At 47.6% G+C, this 18,649-nt stretch overlaps 2 protein-coding genes across 8 annotated transcripts in view; both read left to right on the top strand.

Annotated features, from left to right (window-relative positions):
• The window catches only part of LOC147419073 (ABC transporter C family member 2-like), a 164,936-nt gene that overhangs the window by 68,878 nt on the left and 77,409 nt on the right, over window positions 1-18,649 (top strand). For 3 of the 7 annotated variants that reach the window (XR_015187176.1, XR_015187178.1, XM_086506163.1), the window contains 5 exons: window positions 12,366-12,480; window positions 12,570-12,650; window positions 12,797-12,821; window positions 13,609-13,665; window positions 13,925-13,990. Coding sequence is in view for 1 of the 7 variants with exons in the window: in XM_086506163.1 (XP_086362289.1) it covers window positions 12,366-12,480; window positions 12,570-12,650; window positions 12,797-12,821; window positions 13,609-13,665; window positions 13,925-13,990 (344 nt within the window). In the remaining 6 variants the exon portion in view is untranslated. Of the gene's footprint in view, window positions 1-12,365; window positions 12,481-12,569; window positions 12,651-12,796; window positions 12,822-13,608; window positions 13,666-13,924; window positions 13,991-14,316; window positions 14,477-14,688; window positions 14,842-18,649 lie in introns of those variants that run through there. The other 4 variants (XR_015187177.1, XR_015187179.1, XR_015187181.1 and 1 more) reach the window with 4 other exon arrangements.
• Window positions 1,986-7,017, top strand: LOC147419074 (uncharacterized). The gene is made up of 3 exons (XM_086505253.1): window positions 1,986-4,269; window positions 6,226-6,296; window positions 6,346-7,017. The coding sequence occupies exons 1-3, from the start codon at window positions 3,123-3,125 to the stop codon at window positions 7,015-7,017; spliced, it is 1,890 nt and encodes a 629-aa protein (XP_086361379.1). The 5' UTR covers window positions 1,986-3,122.

Consider the following 18,649-nt stretch of genomic DNA (forward strand, 5'->3'; position numbering starts at 1 on the left):
AGCCGCGCAAGGACAGAAGCCTCCCAAAAAGTAAAGATGTTGTCAAGGATACTGCGCTCCTTGACAAAACCTGTCTGAGTCCCATGTATAAGGCTCTCTAGAAGTGGCTGGATCCTCAAAACTCAGAGCCTTGGCAAGAATTTTGTAGGCTGGGTTGAGGATAGTGATGGGGCGCCACTGTCGAATCTCATCCAAGGAGCCACCCTCCTTGGGAATGAGGTAGATCAGACCCTCACTCATGCTGTCAGGCATCTCTCCTGTGTGCAAGATGTACTGAAAAGCACTACAGAGGTCTGGGCCAAGCAAGTCCTAGTACTCCATGAAAAAACTGGGAGTCAAGCCATCCTCACATGGACAGCTACCACGGGGGAGTGCACTAAGAGCCGTGTGCAACTCCTCAAGCTGAAGTGGTAGCTCAAGCCTCTGACGCATCTCCTCAGTCACAAGGCAAGGCATCTGTGCCCACACCTGCTCCTTGCATGCATCCTGATGCTCCGACTGAGGCTCTGCAGACAGTAACTCACGGTAAAAGCCAGTAGCAACTGCACGCATATCCTCAGGCTCAGAAGCAACTGACTTGTCGGGTCTTTTCAACTGACTAACCTTGGCATGCGTATGCCGAGGTCCCACTGCCTCGAAGAAAGCACCAGTCACTTTGTCACCCACCCGTGTCCACTGAGATGCCTGTCGATGGAAAGCAAAGTCATGGCGCCGCTCCTCTATGCTTACAAGCTCCTGGCGAGCCTGCTGAAGCTGCTCCTCCAACCAAGGACTGTCTGGGTGCTGCTCCTGCATCCTCTACAAAGAAGCAACGCTCCGTCTGAGACGTTGCTCCTCCTCTCTCGCTGCAGCCAGGCGAGCCAAAGACTCCTGGAGAAAGAAACGACTAATCTGAGCTAGTCCTAAGGCCACTCTGTCAGAAGGAGAATCCTGCATGTCCAAGCTCTCTGGATCACTGGTGCATGGTCCGAGAAGGAAGTCCCTGCCAGAATGCCAATTGTCCCACCCAAGTCACTGAAATGGTCACTAGTGTAGAAGCGATCTATCCACGATAGATTCACCCCTCCCACCCTGCGGTCCGAACGAGAGAAGGCCAGGCTGTTTGGGGGCCTCACAAAACTAGAGTGCTGCCACACATCCGAGACCCTCAGAGTCATATATAACCTCTCCCAAGCTGCCAGCTCAACTGTGCATGGCTACCACCGATCCTGTCAGAAGGGTCCTCCAAGATGTTGAAGTCACCTCCTATGCACCACTGTTCTGCCTGCGGTAGAGACTCAACAATCTATGAACAAAACTCTGCTCGTGCACTCGCCACATTGGGCACATATATGTTCAGGAAGCCCACAAGGCAACCCTGAACTTGCATAGTTATCCATGAGCCCTGCCTGGCACAATAATCCCTCTGCCTACAATGGCCTGTTGCAAAGAATCTTCAATAGTCATACATACCCCACCCTGGATGCCTCCAGGTCCAAAAGCAGCTGACCAAAAAGTATCATATCGTCCACGCAAGAGCTGACCACAACGTTGATAAATCACTTTTGGCATGTACAAAGTAGCATTTATATGCATGGTCATATGTTCAAAAAGATGTAGATACATGCATTTGGGAGCTTTGCAAAGTGGTTTCAAGTTTGAAAAAAGATGTAACGTGTACACATTGTGAATAGTCAAGTTCGCGCGCTAGCGGTCGGACACATGTACATGTCCGTATAGGGTATCGGGGCCTTGGATATGGTTTTAACTTTTAGGTGGCTTATTTTGGTTCTATAGAATGTGTTTGAGCTTTTTAGAATGTAAATAATTCAAGTGACAAGTATGGGTACTCTCATCCCGCTCGAGAAGTTTGGGACATGCAGTAACTGTCTATTTACGGTGCTTGATCTGCGGCGATGCGTGCACCGCCCTAGAAGTGGTCAAAAATGGAATGTGGGGATGTGGAAATGTGCTTTGGGTATCGAGGATGAAGCGTGCGAAATTTGGTGAATTTTGGAGTCCGTTTGGGGTTTTTCCTGCGAAAAATGCCCGCCAAGGGTCAAAACTGGCCAAAACCGGGCCAAAAAAGGTCAAAAAAGGTGTGAAATGGCTTCAAATTGCCACATCACTCACGGTGTCGTGATGGTCCAGGCTGAGGGAGGACTTTTAAAGAGAAATATCAACACTTTCACCCCTTTGTGTGTGGGAGGGAGCAGGGTTCCTACAGGTGGTCTAGTGCAGTCCCGTTGCGTTCGCGTCCTGTTTTCGAGTGTGTGGAGGAGTGAATGAGAGCTTTCTCTCTTCAATTTTGCACTTGGGAGAGTCTATGGAAGTTCTGAGGTTTCCATGGATATGTGTGTGCAAGGAGTTGAGGGAAGAAGGTGCGGCTTTCTGCAAGACTATGTGACCCTGTATCGGTGCCATTAGGGTTGGCGCTACTCCAAAGAGTCCAACAGAGTGGAGTTTGGTGAAGCTTTTGCAATGGTTTGAGAGTTGCCTTTTGTGGCTGGAGTTTTTGGTTTTTTGATGGTTTTTCTTGTATATTTTGGTCACCATCAAGCGTGATTTCAAGTGTTGATCACCTCGACTCACCTTGTAGTGTCTGCGGGCAGGCAAGGGCTTGTAGGTCGAGGCGTTTGGAGTTTGAATTGAGCTTGTGGGTAGAGTTTTCAGGGAGATTTTGAGTGGTGGTGTGTGTGGGTTGGAATTCAAGTAAATTCCTTGTGTTGTGTTGAGTTGTCTGGGTGTGTGAGTGCCCGCACGACATCTTTTGCTCCATCATCCTTTGGCGATCCCGCTGGGGAGCGAAAATTGCCGGTTGTGCACCCAGAATTTGGATTTTCAGCTGTGATGTACACAAATTTTGGATGTTGAAGGCAGTTTCATGATGGTGGTGCCATTCCATCCATCAATTTTCACAGGTTCTGAGGATGCAGACGATTGGCTTGCATCATATGAGTTCGACTTGACATGTTTATGCTGTGCAGTTCCAAGTGAGGTGCAAAAGCTTGCAGGTATCAATCTGGTGGTCAGAGGTAATGCAAGAGAATGGTTTGAGAGATTGTCACAGAATGACAAAGTGAATTGGGACAGCTTTAAGATATGCTTTTTGAAGCGGTTTAAAAAGGTGATTCCTCACCAAGATGCATGGAAACAGGTCACTAGTTTGTTTATGCAAGAGCACGAGTCTGTTGCAGATTTTTGGTCAAGATTTGATGATGCTTGGAGAGTGGAAAGATGCTCTATTGCATGTGGAAGCCATGTCTACAGAGGAATTTTATTTCGCATTTACAAATAGCCAAAGAATACAGGTATTCACGAGTTTGTTACGACCAATCCTTAAAGTGAAAGTGCAAGAGAAAGAGCTGAATTCCATGCGTGAAGCATTGAAGATAGCACTGCAAAAAGAAAGAAAGCTATGCGTTGCCACAGGCATGAAGTTCCCTTTTTCAATACGTGGTATGGATAGCGTAGATGACCTTTATGTGCATAAAGTCACAGTTGTAGGTGCTCATGCTAGCAAGGATAATAGCTTGGATACAGGTGTGGATTCCCATATGCGCAAAGTTGATGCAAATGAAATATGTGAAGCAATTTTGGAGAGCATACACATGCCAATGGTGCAAAATGGCAACGACGCAGTAGACAAATGTGAAAGTTTGAGCACTAGCACGGAAAGTGAAGATGATGAAACTAAAATTGACAAGGATGAGGCAACCTATGATGGTTACACATCTGATGTTTGTGAGAGTTGGTGCGATGATGTATGTGATGATGACATAGAGTCACTAGATCCATTGAAGGATATGGTAGCCTTGCACAAAGAGCAACGTATCTTTTGGGAAGCAGCTTTGCAGCAACATGGCATGGATGCTTGCATTGATGATGAGATGATGGGCTATGTTCAAGGAGTTTCCACATCAAGCAAAGATGACGTAGGAGATAATGATGCTATGATGGTTGATGTGACCTTGGGTCCATGTGCTTTACCAGAGCTAGGGGTTGGGCAACCCTATAGTGGTTGTGATGCAAAGACATTGGGTCATGAAGGTTATATGGATGAGTTCTATGTGTGCAAGGATTTGATGCTAGTGCCATCTCCAAGGGATGTCCATGAGAATATGCGACCTACGGTTGTTAAGTATAAACTTCTTGAGGATGGGGTAGACAAGGAGGTTAAAGTGACCTTTTGTTTGCATGATGATTTGATCGATGCATTTCACAAACTTCAAAGAGATCTCCTAGCTGCCAAGAGATCTCCTAGGAGCTGGAGATGGCCCTGCCCCCTGGGTCGACTGTGGAACTGGAGCGGGAGGGGGGGGGGGTAGGAGCAGGGGGAAGAGGGGGAGAAGAGGGGTGGGGGGGAGCGGTAGAGGTAGAGGGGAGGGGAAGAGGCGGCGTGAGCAGGAGGCCGGGGGGGGGGGGGGGGGGGGTGGGGGGGGGGGGGATGATGAGGAGGAGGGGAACTCTGAGGGAAATGGGGCTGTCGAGGGGTGAAGCTGAGGTGGGGGACTGGAGCAGGGACCTCATCCTGCTCAAGAGGGCCGAAACGGTTTCCCGTGGGAACCCACTGCTGCTGGGCAGGCGCCTGAGGACCACTCTGAGTGCCAGGCTGTCGCTGTGGCCCCTGCTGTCATCGACTACGAACCTGCTGCCATCCCTCCTCCGCTGGAGCCCGAGGCTCGGAGGGTGGCTCTGTATGTGTGCTCTGTCTCTGCCTGTGGGGCTGTTGGCTAGCCCTTGCAGGCTGGGGCTGAGTCTGTGGTGTAGGTCAAGGCCTCCTCCGTGGACAGGCCTTCGCAAGATGGCCCGTCTGTCGACTAATGAAGCACTGGTTCGGGAGGCCCGAATACTCCACGCTCTGTCTAAACCAACCCCCACTCACCCGAGGCAGAAGAATGACCTTCGAGAGAGTGTGAGTGTCCCTAACGAGAACGCGAACTGAGGAATGCCGGCCGCCTTGGTAGCTACTGAGGCTGACGTGCGAGGTGTCTCCGGGATAGTCCCAATCGCTGAGCCTATCTTGGACAAAAGTGGTAGGTACTCCCTCCGTAAACCAAGAAAGCAGACGGAGATGGGGATGTCTGCCTCCTCTACTAGAACATCTGAAGCAGGGTCAAAACCATGTCTCCACTCTCGAAAGTGGGCTCGAGCTGCTCGGATGGTCAATGGACTCATGGCGATGACCTTGGACGCCATCTCGGGGGTCTCGAACTGGATCTGGTAGTAGCCTCGTTCGAGGATTTTAACGTCCAAGATCTTGCTCACCTCTGCGAGAAGGTGGGCCTAGAGAAGATCACGCAGCTCTCCTCTGCTGGGTCTGGTACCGAGGATCTTGCAGATGACAGAAGTCGCCTGCAGCAGGCGCTCTACCTCTGCGGCTAGGCTCGCTTGCTCTCTCGGTGATAGAGCAAGTCGAATGGTAGGCTCAGCGGGGTCGGGCGAAGGGGCTTCAATGGAGTCCTTCTGGGCGGAGCTTGAGCCTCTATCTATGTCTACTGTTGTGGCGGAGAAAGAGTGGGTAAAACACCGCAAATAAGGTTAAGCTCCATCGTGATGGCAGAACGAAAAGCATTAACAGCAACGGGATGGCAACCAGGTGAATGCTTGAAAGCCACAAGGAAACAACCAAAAGGCTCTTCAGCTTGCTCGTCTGCTGTGATCGGATTACAAAAAACTTGCTCTCCCCCTTTGTGTCTTTGGCCATCTCCCGTGAACAAGGAAACAAAGCCAGAGGGCCGCTTGATTGTTAAATTACAAGAGGTCTCCGTTTCCTCACCGGAGAGAGAGAAGAGGATTTACAAAAAAAAAAATGTGTGTGTGTGTGTGTGTGTGTGAGCTTGCCCAAAAATAATAGTTCCTGCGGAAAAAGTTGGGGGCGAGGGTGAGTAGGGGCGGGGGGCGAATTGGCACTAGGTAGGGGCGAGAGCCTGGGCAGGGGGGGGGCAGGGGTGGCGAGGGGTGAGTAGGCAGGAAGGGGGCGAGGGAGCAAGTTGCGAGTTCTCAATGCAGCAGGGTTTTGCGCACAGGTCACAGACCACGCCCCTGTGGGGATGCAGCTCGCCCATCAAGGGGATGTTTTTCAGGTGCACCTAGGGGTGGGCTTGCTAAAGCCGCAAGCGGACCAGTAAGGTGGCTGGGCTCAGAGGCGTAGGGCAATAGTCTCTTGCTCTCCTTAACAATGAGCCCGCAGTAAGCTGCTATGTTAGAGCTCTTCCTTTGGTGAGGCTTGAGCTGGTTCTGCAGGGTGTGAGTTGATATGCAGCAGAGTTCTTGTTTTGGAGCATTACACAGCAGTTTTCGAGTATGGTCGCCCTGTGAGCGGGCTGTTTGGGGGGCACCCTCATTGGCTGATTCGAATAGCAGAAATTTGTCATGCCGGCTTTCCTTAAGACAGTAAACCTCAAGTACGTGAAGCTTGGCTATCATTACTTGATCCAGCATGCCATGTACTTGTTTCTGCTTCCCTTGTGTATGGCCGTGGCAGCAGAGATGGGTCGCCTTTGGCATGTCGGTATGAGAGCCATTTGGGATATGCTTCAATACAATCTGGTCAATGTCATGCTCTTCTCCACCACACTTGTCTTTGTCATTACTATCTACTTCATGGCACGGCCATACCCAGTGTATATGGTGGACTTCTCCTACTATAAGGCATCCAAAACGGACATGTGCAGTAACGAGGATTTCATGAAATACTCTACTGCCATGGGTGCCTGCAATGATAAGAGTTTGGAATTTCAGCGTAGGATTTGTGAGCGATCCGGGCTTGGTGAAGAGACATACTTGCTGCCTGCTGTGATTAGGGAGCCGCCTAATCCATGTATGGCAGAGGCACGTCTTGAAGCAGAGCGTGTGATGTTTGGCACTTTGGATGATCTCTTTGCCAAAACTGGTGTGAAACCTAAGGATGTGGGCATTCTTATTGTGTGTAGGGGCGAGGGGATAGTGGTAGATAGGGGCGAGGGAGCAGACAGCTATCATGAGCAAGACAACTATCATGAGCTTGGAATTCATCAAGCAGGACGGGCTCTGTGAAGGGAGTTCGCTAAACACAAAGGAGAGCTTTTTTCTGGTCGGAGAAGCAGACACCAATGGGGTTGATGTTGAGAGGGGATGAACTCATGTAGAGGGGATTTCTTCCTTCGTCTATGCTTCTTCATAGGCTCACCAAATTCAAAGGCTTCCACCAAGGGTGCATCGAGAGTAGCTTCTGTGACCTTCAACCTTTGAGCTGGCTCAGGTGGCTCATTAGGTTTAGTTACTGTGGAAACATTGGAAGAGGGTGTACCTTTAGGCAAAGAGTGAATAGGGACTCCATAAGAGGGCATAGATTTGGTAGCTTCCAACCACTCCAACAGATCCTCGTGATCTGTTAGGTGGAGTAGGCTGTTCCAATTCAAGGCTGGTTGCTAGGGACAAAGAACTATGTTGCACGACGGGATCCATACCTCCTTCTAGGCGAATGGGTTGCATCGGGGAGCCAGGAGTATGTATCCACATGGCGTCGTTTCCCCAATCATGAAGTGCTTTAGTGTGTCGCAGCCATGGTCTACCAATGAGCAAGGGAAATTCGCCCTCAACTTGGGGAAGACGAACCACAACAAAATCCAAGCTAAAAGTAAAGTCTTGTACCTGCAGAGGCACATTGTCCACTATGCCCATTGGGTAGACTGTCCACTGGTCGGCCAATGTAACTGTGAAGGGAGCAGGGTGAGTAGGCTGTAGACCTAGAGCTAACATAGTGAACTCGGGCATCAGGTTGATGCCAGATCCACCATCCACTATCACTCCTGAGAATTGCCGACCCAAAATGGACACTGTCCGGCGAGGGCTTCTATAATCAGTGATGGGAGCAGCGGGATTGGATATCATATAGGACTCTGATGGTCGCACTGGGAGGTGCTCGCCACTAGGACGGGCTCCGGGGTAAAGAGATTGAATAACTGCAAGGGTGTCACTTCTGAAACTCGCATCCAGCCGCAATGTCATAGAGGGACACTTGTTGGAAGGTGTTCTTCAAGATTGTCTCTGCTGTAAGCTTTTCTTTTTCTACCAATGGTTTCTCTGGTACCTTGATCTTCTCTAGATGTGAAAGTGCTTCGTTGAGGGACGGTGCTGACTGCTATCAGATTGACCTTGGGAAAGGTAAACTCATTCTGGCTTTGACTTTAGTTCGAAGCCTGGGATGCACGAAGTCTAGGGAAATCCTTACTGTAGTGATCCTTCGTTTTAGGTCAATGACGGCACGGAGGGGACCCTTTGGGCAGAGGGCATTTGCTTTGGTAATGACCATATTCCCCGCATTTGTAGCACAAAATGGGCCGATTCAAGGACGATCGAAGGGCGAGGTTGTCCTTGCTCCTGGTGCATGGAGTTGGAGGTGGAAGCATAGAAGCTTTGAGGTGATGAGGGAGCATGGGCATGATAAAAGCTCTGAGAGGGAAAAGTACTTTGCATACCTTGCATAGGAGGGGATGTCAATAAATGTGGCATGTGGTGTGGATGGCCACGGAGAAACCATGTTGGATGCAGGTGCTGGCCCTTGTTGAAGAGTAGGACCAAGACTTTGCTGTATTTGTCACAATCCCTTGAGGTAGTAGTAGTCCTTGTCCTCATGTCCAGACTTTTCACAGAAGTTGCAGTAAACCCGAAGGGGGGCATTTGTGTGGAGGGTGCCCTGGAGAGCGGCATGAGCTACACCAAACCATAGCCTTAGTCTCTTGCTGAGACTTGAGCTCTTTTAGCTCGCGCTTGATCTGTTCCAATGCCTCGTGATGTGGAGGCTTCTCCTGTCTAAGAGAGAAGGACCTCTCCTCTTGGAGAGCTCACTGTAACTTTAGGGCTTCCAGTTCCCTGCGTAAAGAAGTTAAAGGATCAGAAGGACTTTCCAAAAACATTGAGGGGGTCTCTACTTGAGGAGAGTTGGTGGACAGCTTCCTAGCTCCCTCTATCCTAGTAGTAGCCGCGACAAACTCCTCCAGAGTGGCGTCATGTCGGAGACTCTCTCGGAGCTTTTGCTGGGAAGTTTTGGGAAGAGCCTTCTCCACCCACTTCTTAACCATAAATTCCCCTGGTTGCTGAGGAAGCTTGGCGACCAGAGACTTGGTTTTAGTCATGAGTTCTGCAAAAGTTTCCTCTGGCTGGAGCTCCATGTTGGCCAACTCATCCAAAACCTTTTCCTAGAAGTCACCAGGCCTGAATGTTGCACAAAACTGTTGTCGTAAAGTGGCCCAAGTTGCAAAGTGGTTCTCTGCAAACTGATTGTACCACTTGTCTGCTAAGCCATCCAAGGAAAGAGTACCAAATAATCATCTTCCTTGTGAAGACCACGACCTCTACAGAGAGGTACAAACCTCCTTGCATGGTCGTCTGCATCTTCTGAGGAGAGTCCCTTGAAAGTAGGAAACTTGATGTTTACCTTGGCCAAAACATTGGTCAACACCTCCATGGCCTCTTGCTCAATAGCTTGCTGTAACAAAATGGGAGAGAGCTTTACTGGGGAAGGTGACCTGGAAGATGTAGAACCGGATGGACAAATGGGTGATGGACTTCTACTAGGTACCAAGGGTTCACGTCTTTTGTTGTAGTACTTCAGAGGACTCAGTAGTGCACTTTGATGCTCTAATGACCGCCTTGTATGTGTCATGCAGTGACCACAACCCCAACCAAGCTTTGGGCAAGAAGACCCTTAACTGGCTGAACACAGGTCTAGACTCTACTAGACCAGGCAAGTGGCTAGACCACCTGGTTGGACTAGGGACGAACGAGAGCTTAGTTTGGTTGGACCAGGGCGAGAGAGACCAGACCAACAACGACTAGGTCAGCTAGAGTAAGCTGTCTAGGGTGAAACTGGACCAGACCAGCAAGCTGAAAAGGCAAAGCAGGCGAGGCTAGGTAAAACCCAGCTAGCTCCTTGATTTGCACCTCAACAGAGAGTGAGACTTCAGTTGAGGTCCCACCGGGCGTGCGAAAAATGAGAGCACCTGTAGCTCGGATAGTGTGTCGTGCTCTCTACAGTGGGTGCTCCTCAGTGCAATGTGCGTGACATCTCACTCAAAACAGAATGAAAACAAAGGAAACAATATATAACAGCTGATCAACACAGAGACACAGCAGCAGACCAGAACATATGGACTTGACTATCTCAAAGGACCGATACAGGCCCTGGCGTGGCGGCACACTCAGCTCCAGCCCAGGACTCACGGGTACAATGGGGGTGTTGAGGCTCTGATGTGCAGGGATGGTGTAGACGTGCTGTGTGTATAGACTCGCTACTCTAGACCACGACATTGGACCATATATGAAGAAGATGATAATCCTGACCCAACAGCTACTACTCACATGTACAATCATAAAGAGCCACCAACGGCTCATAAATGTCATCCATCTAAGTCTATCCCCAAACTGAGTGGTGGTGGTGACCTGGCCACGATGTTCACTAGACCGTCCGTATCCCTGCCACATGTCACTGCCCAGCTCAGAGAGTCTGTCCAATGTCAACTAGGCCAGACCAACTGTACTAACTGTGTGTCCTGTGAAAGTGACATTGTAGCCTGGTACAATTTCATCTCTCTCTCTCTCTCTCTCTCTCTCTCTCTCTCTCTCTCTAGTATTCTCCTGATGCACCATCTTTGGCTCTTACACGGATGGAGATTACTAGACTCATTCGGCAGGATCTTGTCCAGCTTGATACCAGGAGGACATGGATAGAGCTATCACGGGAGTGGGTACTAAGGGGGCTTTCTATAGAGAGCATCTTCTCCAACTCACGACAGACGGATTTGTCACACGGCCCAGCTACATGGACACACATCTATCTCATGGGTTACGATGTGCCATAGGCCAGATTCGCACATCTTCACACCAGCTTGGGATTGAAACAGGTAGATTCAGAGGCATACCATTAGACAATAGGATATGTCGGTTATGCCATGCAAAGCGAGAGATTGAGTTTCACTACATATGTCACTGCACAGTCTACTATGAGATACGTGGACGCTTTCACTGTTTATTCAGAGATGGTTTTGACTCGTTAGATAGAGTCATGAGATATCAGGATCAGAGATGTCTCGGATTATTTCTACTTGAGATACAGAGACATAGAGACTCTATTGAGAGGGCATAGACAGAGACAGTCCCAGAGACGCATCTCAGATTTCTTCAGTCCGAGTACCATAGAGGCAGAGGGGACACCACCACCACAGAGCTCGGTTCCCACCCATACACACACCAGCGGTACTCTCATTGACCGAGCTATAGAGTTAGGGAGATCGAGACGACCACGACTGAGGAGGGGAGCCACGTAGCACCGATGAAGATTGCGGCAGAGGATCCACAGGATTCTAGCACGACACCCAGAGTGTCGATCAGGATAGGCTTCATGCTACTGCTATATTGTATCATGGTGACATTTATCCCCACTTTGTACCTTTGTGGCATTATACCATTGCTCAGCTTACCAGCCACCCATAGGAGTGGGTAGCACTCCTATCTCAGTTTCTAGTTTGTAGTTTTCTTTGTTTGTACCCAGACTTGGTACAAAACTCACCATTGTAATCAGTTTGGTCTCATAGGTCATTTTGGCTTTTTGTAGACGTTAATATATCATTTCATTTCATTTCATCTCTCTCTCTCTCTCTCTCTCTCTCTCTCTCTCTCTCTCTCTCTCTCTCTCTCTCTCTCTCTCTCGCGTGTTAGATTCACCACTTTGTATCTGATGGTCTCATAGGTCATTTTGGCCTTTTGAAGACGTTAAAATATCATTTCATTTTCTCTCTCTCGCGTGTTCCCTTGTCACCACACCTTCCGCTGCACTTTGACATGGTTTCAGAGCCTAGGCTTGATGACGCATAGTGGATTTGAAGCACGAAGAGTGGCTGTTCAAGGTTGCAGGTCAACTTGTGGCTTTGTTTTTGTCAGGGGAACATCATCGGGATCAGCGTTTTTGCATCAAGAGGGTGCTGATCAGTGTTTGTTGCGTTTTTGTCGGTAGACGACTGAGGAGTGTTGTTGTTTTTTGGCATGGAGTTGGACAAGATCTGGGTTACATTTTGAAGATCAGAAGGTGATTCGAGTGCTTTAGCTAATGCACTCTAAGGTGCTCAACACCCACTTTGTAGCCATGATTATGATAATGCAATAATACTCATTTTTCTTCTTTGCTTACTCTTCATTTCTCCACATTATGTCCACCATGTTTCTCTCATTTAGGGCGAATTCCTCATGATTAAGGTTGTCATTATGTTCCTACGCTTTCACATCATTTCCTTGACAAATGGGAGTGTGTTCCAGCATGTGCATCCTTCTGCTTGTATTTGCAAGTTTGTAGGCTGGTAAGTAAGAAGGACTTTGAGAGTCATGATGCCTGTTCCCTTGTGATGCAGGATTGTTCTTCACTTGGATGACTCCACTCATGAAGCATGGGTTTGAAAAACCTGTTGTGGAAGCAGACATTTGGCAACTTGATAAATGGGATCAGACAGAGGAACTTTACGAAACGTTTGTACACTTCAAGTGTTACTTGAGTTTTCTTGTGCTCTTTATACTAAAGATGAAAGTTTGGGCTGAATTTTTTTTGTGGTGCATAGTTTTGAGAAGTGTTGGGAGAGAGAATGTGCTACAAAAAAACCATCGTTATTGCGAGCTTTACACCAAAGCCTCGGAGCAAGGTTTGAAAGCTGAATTTGACCGTGTGATGATTATTTTCCATTTCATATGTTCTGGATTGGCTTTATTGCTTTCTTTCTCTGATTGGAATTCCCCTACGTTACAGCAACTGATATTTTGTACTTGTGTTTTTAATGGTGTGCAACAGATTTTGGTTTGGTGGCATTTTTAAGGTACATCTACATATCAAAGTCTTAAATTGCTTGATAAGACATCATGTGTAGAATGTGGGGTTCTAAGAACGCTTCTTAGAGTAGCTTGGCTCAAAATTGGTCAAGGGCTGGGCCTATTACATCATGAGATGGCAGGATATTGAGTTACATAACAAACTACAAGGAGCGTGCTGTTTAGTATATAAAGTTTTAGAATGCAACAACTCAAAAGCAATGATTGACTTGCAAGATTAAGGAAAGTCCTTGCTGAAATCAAGGAAAATAACATAGTAGCAAATGCCAACAAAGGTGTCGAATTTCCTGGTCAGCTTTAACAATCTGAAAAGAGCCTTTCACTTGCAATCAATGTATGTTTGTCTTGACTCAGGGAATGAAATGTCTCCCAAATGGAAACAATCATGAAGAGTCTGAAGGAGCTGAGTATGAACGTATGGGAGGGTAAAGCTGAATAACTACTGCCATGATGAAAGCTTGTGAAGATGATTGTGTGTATGATAAACAGCTGAAAGGGCCCAGAATCTCACCCAAGCAAGAAAGTAGTCGTATTCTGGTAAAAGTGCATTTAGTTGGCCAAATATCCGGAAGAGTCTTTCAAAACAGCAGAGAGGGATTTGATATTGCATCCTTTGTGTACATACATGCATGCACACACACTGTTCATGACCATAGTTGCAAAGTCTTTGTTTGAAGTTTGACTTATTGAACTTTCCTTGTAAGGAAACTTTTTCACTAGCTGTTTGTAAGCTTTTGATTATATATTTTTTTGTCTTGGGGGGTGTTTTTACAGATAGGTAATGATGCCTCACAGTTCGTCGGACCAGTTATGTTGAATTTACTTCTTCAGGTTCTAATTTCTAGTCCTTGAAGATTAAATAATTACATTAAGTCAAGGCAGTCATTGGTGGTGAGTTGGATTGAACTGACCTAGGCACAAGGATCCTCCATACTTAGGTGGTTTCTGTCGAATGGTGTAAAGGACTTATTTTCCTAAGTGTTTTGTATAGCAACACGAGGAGCATTGATAACATCAACTAACATGGTTTCAAATGCCTTGTAATTACAGCTTACAATTTTGCTTTAACTCTGATATTTTCTTTTTCCAGTCAATGCAAAGAGGGGAACCTGGACATATTGGCTATTTCTACGCTGCATTTATCTTTTTCGGCCTTGTAAGATGAATCATTCTTTTCTTTTTTCTTAAATACTGTAATGCCCAGGCTTTTTGGGTGACAAGAGCTAACATTTTCTTCTAGAAAGAGGTCTTTACTATTAAAATTCTGGGTATTTCACCAGAGATCAAGTTTGATTCCTTGTACAAGCAAGCAATCAATTGTGTGGAAGAAGTCCTAGTTTACAATGTGATAGCCAAGGAAAAGAGCCATATAAAGCTTTTTGCGTGATGTTACGAGATTTGAGAATGATGTGTCTGTTCTTGCTAGAACAGGGGCATACTGCACAGGAAATAAAACAGTATCTGCATAACGCTTAACCAAAACAAAGGGGTCTTCCATCACTCGATCAAATAAACTATCTTGACTGGTCACTGTATTTGCCAATGCTTCCATTTGATTTGGGAGAACTCGGAAAACAAGGTCATTGGTCTGATGATGGTACTGTCGTGCCTGCGGAGCTTATGAAGAAGTGAAGGTTGCAAGGTATTGCACCCCGCCAGACATGTATTAACCTGTTGTTTACAATTTCTCTCAGCTAGAAGAGGATTACACTCAAATTGAAAGTTTTAAGGTCCACATACTTTCCTGTGAAATAAATGTGCTGATTTGTTTAGAATCAAGGGTGTGAGCAGATGAGGGGGTAAGAATTTGGATGCCTCTTCAGGCCTTTGAAGCTAAGGGGTAAAGTATGACCGTTGTAAGCTGATTCAACGGGTAGCAGTCAAGATGGCCATATAATTTTCAAGTTACTACAAAACAGGGGAGCAAGCAGGGTATTTTTTACAGAAGTGGATGTTGAAGAGAATATGAGGTCTGTCCTACAGTTACATGAGCGGGTCAGATGGAAGGTATCTATTGACTAGCCTGGTGTTGTGTGATTTGCTAAAGCACTTTCTGTGTCTAAACAGTTACCTTGGGTCATCATCGTACATATGTTGTAGGGCACAGTCACAATGGGTATAGCTGGTGGGGTGTGAACAGAGCTATCCGTAGCAGCCGAGTGGCAAGCTGTGTAATCAGTGTGAAGATACGATTTGTAGCAGGATACAGTGTCACTGGCACAGGACAGGCAGTTAGTTGCAGTTGGGCTGGAGTTCACACTGGACGGACTCTTGCCTGGGCAGTGACATGTGGCAAGTGATACGGATGGTGGTCCTAGTGGACACCGTGGCTAGATCACCACCACCGCAGTTTGATAGGCTTAGCTCGATTGGGATATTTGCTAGCCGTTGGTGACTCTTTAGGAGATACATATGTGTGGTTGGTTCTAGTCGTCGAACAGTCTATCATCATCATCTACTTTGTATGGTCGAGTTTTGCGTCTTGAGTCTGGAGCTCATGCACAGCATGTCTGCACCACCCCTGCACACATTTGAGCCTCGACACCCCCATTGTACCCGTGAGTTCTGGGCTTGCTGAGTGTCCTGCCATGCTAGAGTCTGTACTGGTTCATTTGAGTTAGTCGAGTCCCATGCTGTTCAGGTTCTACTGTTAAGTCTCTGTGTTTGCTCTGTTATTCGTTGTCTACAATGTTTTTTTAATGCTGTTGAAGTGAGATTTCACGCACATTGCACTGAGGAGCACCCACTGTAGAGCGCACGACACATTATCTCTGCTGCAGGTGCTCCCATTTTTTGGCACGCCCGATGGGACCTCAACTGAAGTCTCAGTCCGTTGAGCCTATAGGTCGAGGAGCTAGCTGGTTTAAGCTTTCGCCTGTGTTGGACTGCTAGTCTCGAATGCTCTGGTCCAGCTTCCCCTAAGCTTTCGCCTGTGTTGGTCTGCTAGTCTCGACTGCACTGGTCCAACTTTCCCTCGACCAGCTTGGTCTAATCCAGCTTAGTCCTCGACCAGCTGGTCTAGTCTCTCGCCCTGATCTAGTTCTCTCTCGTCCAGCTCTAGCCAAGTGTTCTAGTCACTCGCCTTGGTCTAGTGAAGTCTGGACCAGTGTTCAGTAAGTTAAAGGTCTTTGTGCCCAAGCTTAGGTGGGCTTCTGATTACTGCATGACACATACCAGGCAATCCAAAGATTGACAAAGTCTACTACTGAGCCCTCTGAAGTGCTAACATCGGAAGCGCCAACCCTTTGTATCTACTAGAAGTCGACTAGCCCCGTCACCCCTCCCTCCTACGCAGCTACCTCCACTTCCTCAACCAGTTCTTCACCTTCGAGGTCACCTTCCCATCACGCACTGCATTACAACAACCTCTTGAGCAACAGGCTTAGAAGCAGATAGCCAAGGAGGAGATGACGAGCGTTCTGGCTAAGGTGAACATCAAATTCCCGACTTTGAAAGGTCTCTCCTGAGAGGATGTAAACGACCATGCTAGGAGATTTGTATCCCTCTGCAAGGGTCGTGGCCTCAACAGAGAGAACACCTACTTAGTACTCTTCCCATCAACCTTGGATGGCTTAGCAGATAAATGGTACAATCAGTTTTTAGAAAACCACTTTACGACATTGGTCACCTTGCGAAAGCAGTTTTGTGAAGCTTTCAAACCAGGGGACTTCCCAGAGAAGGTTCTGGATGAGTTGGCGAACCTGATGCTCCAGCCAAATGAGACTTTTGTAGAACTCATGACCAGAACAAAGCCTCTGGTCGCCAAGCTTCCCCAGCAACCAGGCGAATTTATGGTTAAGAAGTGGGTAGAGAAAGCTATACCTAAGTCTTCTCAACAAAAACTCCGAGAGAGTCTCAGATCGGTAGCCACTCTGGAGGAGTTTGTTGCGGTTGCTACTAGGATAGATGGGGCAACGAAGCTGTTCAATGACTCTCCTCAGCTAGAGACTGCCTTTGTACTCTTGGAAAGTCCATTTGACCCCTTTAATTCGAAGCTCGAAAATTACAACGAGCTCTTTAGGAGGAGATATACTTCTCTCTTAGACGGGAGAAGCTTCCACATCACGAGGCTTTGGACCAGATCAAGCGTGAGCTAGAAGAGCTCAGGTCTCAGTAGAAGACTAAGGCTATGGTCTGGTGTAGGTCATGCCGCTCTCTAAGGCACCCCCGCACCCTCCACATGAATGCCCCTTTCGGGTTTATTGCCACTTCTGTGAGAAGTCTGGACATGATTGCTACTACTTAAAGGGATTGCAACAAATAAAGCAAAGTCTTGGTCCTGCTCTTTAACAAGGTTTAGCACCTGCATCCAACACGGTTTCCCCATATGGCCATCCAAACCACATGCCTGCTTTGCTGACAAACCCTCCTATGCAAGGTATGCATAACACTTTTCCATTTGAGAGCTTTTATCATGCGAATGCTCCCTTAGCCCCTCAAAGCTTCTACACCTCCACCTCCACCTCCACTTCCATGCACCAGGAGCAAGGACCACCTCGCCCTTGGACTCACCCATCCAATCACCCCATTTTGTGCTATGAATTCGGGGAATATGGACATTACCAAAGCAAATGCCCCTTGCCAGAAGGGTCCCCTCCCTGTCGTCATTGACCTGAAGCTATGGATCACTACAGTAAGGATTGTTCCAAACTTCGCGCATCAACGTCTTCGAACCCAAGTAAAAGCCAAAATCAATTTACCTTTCCCAAGATCAATCTGATAGCAGTTAGCAACATCCCTCAATGGCCACCTTCTGCCCATGGGGTTGCCCTAGCTCCCGGTCTCAGCATTCCAACTAGTTCCACTATTACACCCACTATCCCACCAATGGATACCTCACTTCCAGCTGTCGACAAGCCATCCCTAGTGCAAAGCAAAGCTCCTCATCTATGCTCTTCGATATTGATGAAGCTTTCTTGGAAGCAGTAGCCAATCTACAACAAGTCAAGGTACCAGAGAAACAACTAGTAGCAAAAGAAAAGCTTACAGTAGAGACAATCTTGAAGAACACCTGCCAGCAAGTGTCGCTCTATGACGTTGCGGCTAGATGCGAGTTTTCGAAGTGACACCCTTGCAGTTATTCATTCACTTTACCCCGGAGCAGGTCCTAGTGGCGGGCACCTCTCAGTGCAACCATCAGAGTCCTATATGATATCCCATCCCGCTGCTCCATTCACTGATTATAGAAGCCCTCGTCTTACCTTGTCGGTCTTGGGTTGGCAATTCTTAAGAGTGATAGTGGATGGTGATCTGGCATCAATCTGATGCTTGAGTTCAATATGTTGGCTTAACGTCTACAGCCTACACGACGTGCTCCCTTCACAATGATGTTGGCCGACTAGAGGACAGTCTGCCTGTTGGGCATAGTGGACAAGGTGCCTCTGTAGGTACAAGACTTCTTTAGCTTGGATTTTGTTGTGGTTCGTCTTCCCCGGGTTGAGGGAGGATTTCCTTTGCTCATCCTTAGACCAGGCCTACGACACACAAAAGCACTACATTATTGGGGAAATGACGTAATGTGGATACATACTCCTGGCTCCCCAATGCAACCCATTCACCTTGAAGGAGGCATGGATCACGTAGTGCATCATAGTTCTTTGTCAATGGAAACCAACCTTGAATTAGAACAACCTACTCCACCTCAGAGGTCAAATGAAGATCTGTTGGAGTGGTTGGAAACTACAAGTCTATACCTTGTTATGGGGTCTTTATTCAATCTCTGCTTGATGATACATTCTCTTCCGACGTTTCTAATGTAACTCAATCTAGGAAGCCACGATATCCAGTAGAAGTGTGCCACCTCAGCTAGTAGCTT

This window comes from Adiantum capillus-veneris, chromosome 29 (genome assembly GCF_014529385.1).
Source record: "Adiantum capillus-veneris isolate H3 chromosome 29, ASM1452938v2, whole genome shotgun sequence".
NCBI classification, from domain to species: Eukaryota; Viridiplantae; Streptophyta; class Polypodiopsida; order Polypodiales; family Pteridaceae; genus Adiantum; species Adiantum capillus-veneris.

Excerpts from the sequence above, each read along its gene's own strand:
- LOC147419074 (XM_086505253.1), top strand. The coding sequence starts at position 3,123 with ATGCATGGAAACAGGTCACTAGTTTGTTTATGCAAGAGCACGAGTCTG. Across the intron at positions 4,270-6,225 it reads GAGATGGCCCTGCCCCCTGG|GGTGTGAGTTGATATGCAGC; the intron begins GTCGACTGTGGA and ends CTGGTTCTGCAG. Across the intron at positions 6,297-6,345 it reads TTTTCGAGTATGGTCGCCCT|AAATTTGTCATGCCGGCTTT; the intron begins GTGAGCGGGCTG and ends TTCGAATAGCAG.